This window comes from Mustela nivalis (assembly GCF_964662115.1).
Source record: "Mustela nivalis genome assembly, chromosome: 9".
Lineage (NCBI taxonomy): Eukaryota > Metazoa > Chordata > Mammalia > Carnivora > Mustelidae > Mustela > Mustela nivalis.
The window spans coordinates 106,281,700-106,284,507 of NC_139028.1; the positions used below are offsets into that span (position 1 = coordinate 106,281,700).

General features: G+C 38.7%; 1 protein-coding gene across 1 annotated transcript; it reads right to left on the reverse strand.

Annotated features, from left to right (window-relative positions):
* Positions 1-478: 478 nt before the first annotated feature.
* Positions 479-1,465, reverse strand: LOC309840387 (olfactory receptor 5T1-like; the record flags this gene model as incomplete). The annotated part of the gene is made up of 1 exon (XM_082682437.1): positions 479-1,465. The coding sequence occupies one exon, from the start codon at positions 1,463-1,465 to the stop codon at positions 479-481; it is 987 nt and encodes a 328-aa protein (XP_082538563.1).
* Positions 1,466-2,808: the final 1,343 nt, after the last annotated feature.

Consider the following 2,808-nt stretch of genomic DNA (forward strand, 5'->3'; position numbering starts at 1 on the left):
TTATCATATGATCTCCCTGATATGAGGAAGTTGAGAGACAATGTGGGGGAATTGGGGAGAAGGAAAAGAATCAATGAAACAAGATGGGATCAGGAGGGAGACAAACTGTAAGAGACTCTTAATCTCACAAAACAAATGGAGGGTTGCCAGGGGGAGGGGCATAGGGAGACGATGGTGGGGTTATGGACATTGGGGAAGGGATGTGCTATGAAGTGTGTAAACCCGGCGATTCTTAGCCCTGTACCCCTGTGGTTAATAATAAATTATATGTCACTAAAAATTAACAAAAAATAAATATATAGATAATACAAATGATCATATTTGTAAAATACTATGTTGGAGGGCTGATAAAAGCTTTATTTGGAAATATTCTAGGATATACAGACAGTATGACTCACTAAAACCAAGACACTTTCTTTAGTTTCTGAACATAGAGACATAATTTGATATGCAACATTCCTTGCAGATTAACTCAGTGCTAATAATGTGTTTTACATAGGAACCAATTTCTCACAAACAATTTCTTCATTGCCTCTTTTACATCTTTGTTCCTTAAACTGTAGATGATGGGATTCAGCATGGGAATCACAATTGTGTAAAAGATCGACACGATCATGTCATAGTCCAAAGCATAGCTGGAACTTGGTCTCATATACATGAAAAAGATGGTTCCATAATAAATTGTCACTCCAGTTAGGTGAGAAGCACATGTAGAAAAGACTTTCCGCCTCCCCTCAGCAGAATGCATCCTCAGAATGGCCAACAGAATGAAACCATAGGAGATCAGAACAATCATGATAGTGACTATCTCAATAGTGCCCACAAAGTAGAAGAGCAGCAGCTGGTTGATGTGGGTGTCAGAACAAGAAATGGCAAGTAGTGGAGGGATGTCACAAAAGACGTGTCTAATTTCATTGGATGCACAGAAGGACAGGCTGAATGTGGCCACCGTGTGTACAGAAGCATTCAAAATGCCACCAACGTAGGAAGCAACGATGAGTGGCACGTAGACTCTGGGTGACATGCTCACGGAATAAAGGAGAGGGTTGTAGATAGCCACGTAGCGATCATAAGCCATGGCAGCCAAGAGGAAGCATTCTGTGGTCCCAAAAGTAACAAAGAGGAGCATCTGGGCTGCACATCCAAGGTAGGAAATGGCTTTATTCTCTGCTAGGAAATTGACCAGCATATTTGGTGTGACAACTGAGGAATAGCAGGCATCCAGGAATGATAACGCACTCAGAAAATAGTACATGGGATTGTGGAGCCGAGAATCCCCAATGACCAATATAACCAATCCCAAATTTCCTATTAGAGTGAAAAGATAGATCACTAGAAATAGAAAAAACAGGAGAACCTGAATCTCAAAATCATCTGTGAAGCCCTTCAATATAAACATGGTGACCTCAGTCACATTTTTCATCTGAATCCTATATAAATCTAAATCTGATGGAAACCCTGGCATTTCACTTTTTATTTATAAGTGCTAAAGGCAACATGAAAATAGTCTACCTAATTACATCCCCATATTTGTTTCTTAGCAGGGTACAATGATTTCCTTGGCACTGATAAAAATAGGCAGCAATAAAGATGTTGGTCCCCAGTCATTGCATTTTGCTGTTAAATAAAAGGAAGAAATGATTTTAATCAGTCATTGATTACACATATCAGGTTAAAAAATAACCTGTTGACTTAAATAGTTTATTGTCTATATCATTTTCTGTTCAATTCTTTATTGTCTTTTTGCATATCACATTAATCTTAAAATTCACAATGACGAAACAACATGAATATTTGAGTCTTAAAATATTATAGTGGAAAGTACACATCTGAATACTAGTTCTGAATTGGCTACAATGGACATGAAAGCCCTTTCTTTTATATTTGCAACTGTTTAGATGGGAGTAAGTACACTTCTGTCACAAGCTTGTGTTGGATTTTAATGAGAAATTCTAGGGGCAAGTAGATGGCTCTGTAGGTTGAACAAGCAACTCTTGGTTTCGGCTCAGGTCATGATCTCATGGATATTGGGATGGAGCCCTGCATGGGGCTCTGGGCTTAATGGAAACTCGGCTCAAAGGTTCTCTTTCTGCCCTTCCCCTGCCTTGCACATGAGCACACGCACACACACACACACATGCTCTCTCTCTAAAATAAATTGCTAGAGTAGTCAAGTAGTTTACAAAGACTCAATGAATAGTATAAATATGATTAATGCATTTTGGGGTATAAGCAAAAATAGATTGTTCTTTAAAAAAACTTCTATTCTCTCTCTTTCTTTCCCACACTTTTCTTCTCCTCTCTCACTCTTTCTTTCAAATCCATGGAATACATACAAAAATATTTACTAAAGAGACTCGGACACAAAACAGGAATTAAGCAGATAAGAATAAGTACAGCAAAAACAGAACATGCAAGCATATTTTGAAATATGTACCGATAGGCAGTATGCCACAGGCATCCACAACAAAACACATGTCGTCTGCTGATATATACAGGAGAAGGGTTAGTGACATGACAATTCTAACCTTCCCGTAACTAATGTGCCTAAGATAAGACAACTGTAGAAGGTTAAGAACATTATATTTGGAATCTAAAACCTCATATTACAGCGGTTCCTGGGAGGCTCAGTCAGTCAAGTGTCTGACTCTTTATTTTGGCTCAAGTCATGATCTCAAGACCCTCAGGCCCCAGTCAGGCTCCAAGCTCATCATAGAGTCGACTTGACCCCCTCCCTCTGCTCCGCCCCTTTCAAATCTTAAAAAAAAAAAAAAAATGGGGGCAACATTTTAAAAAAATTAATAAAAC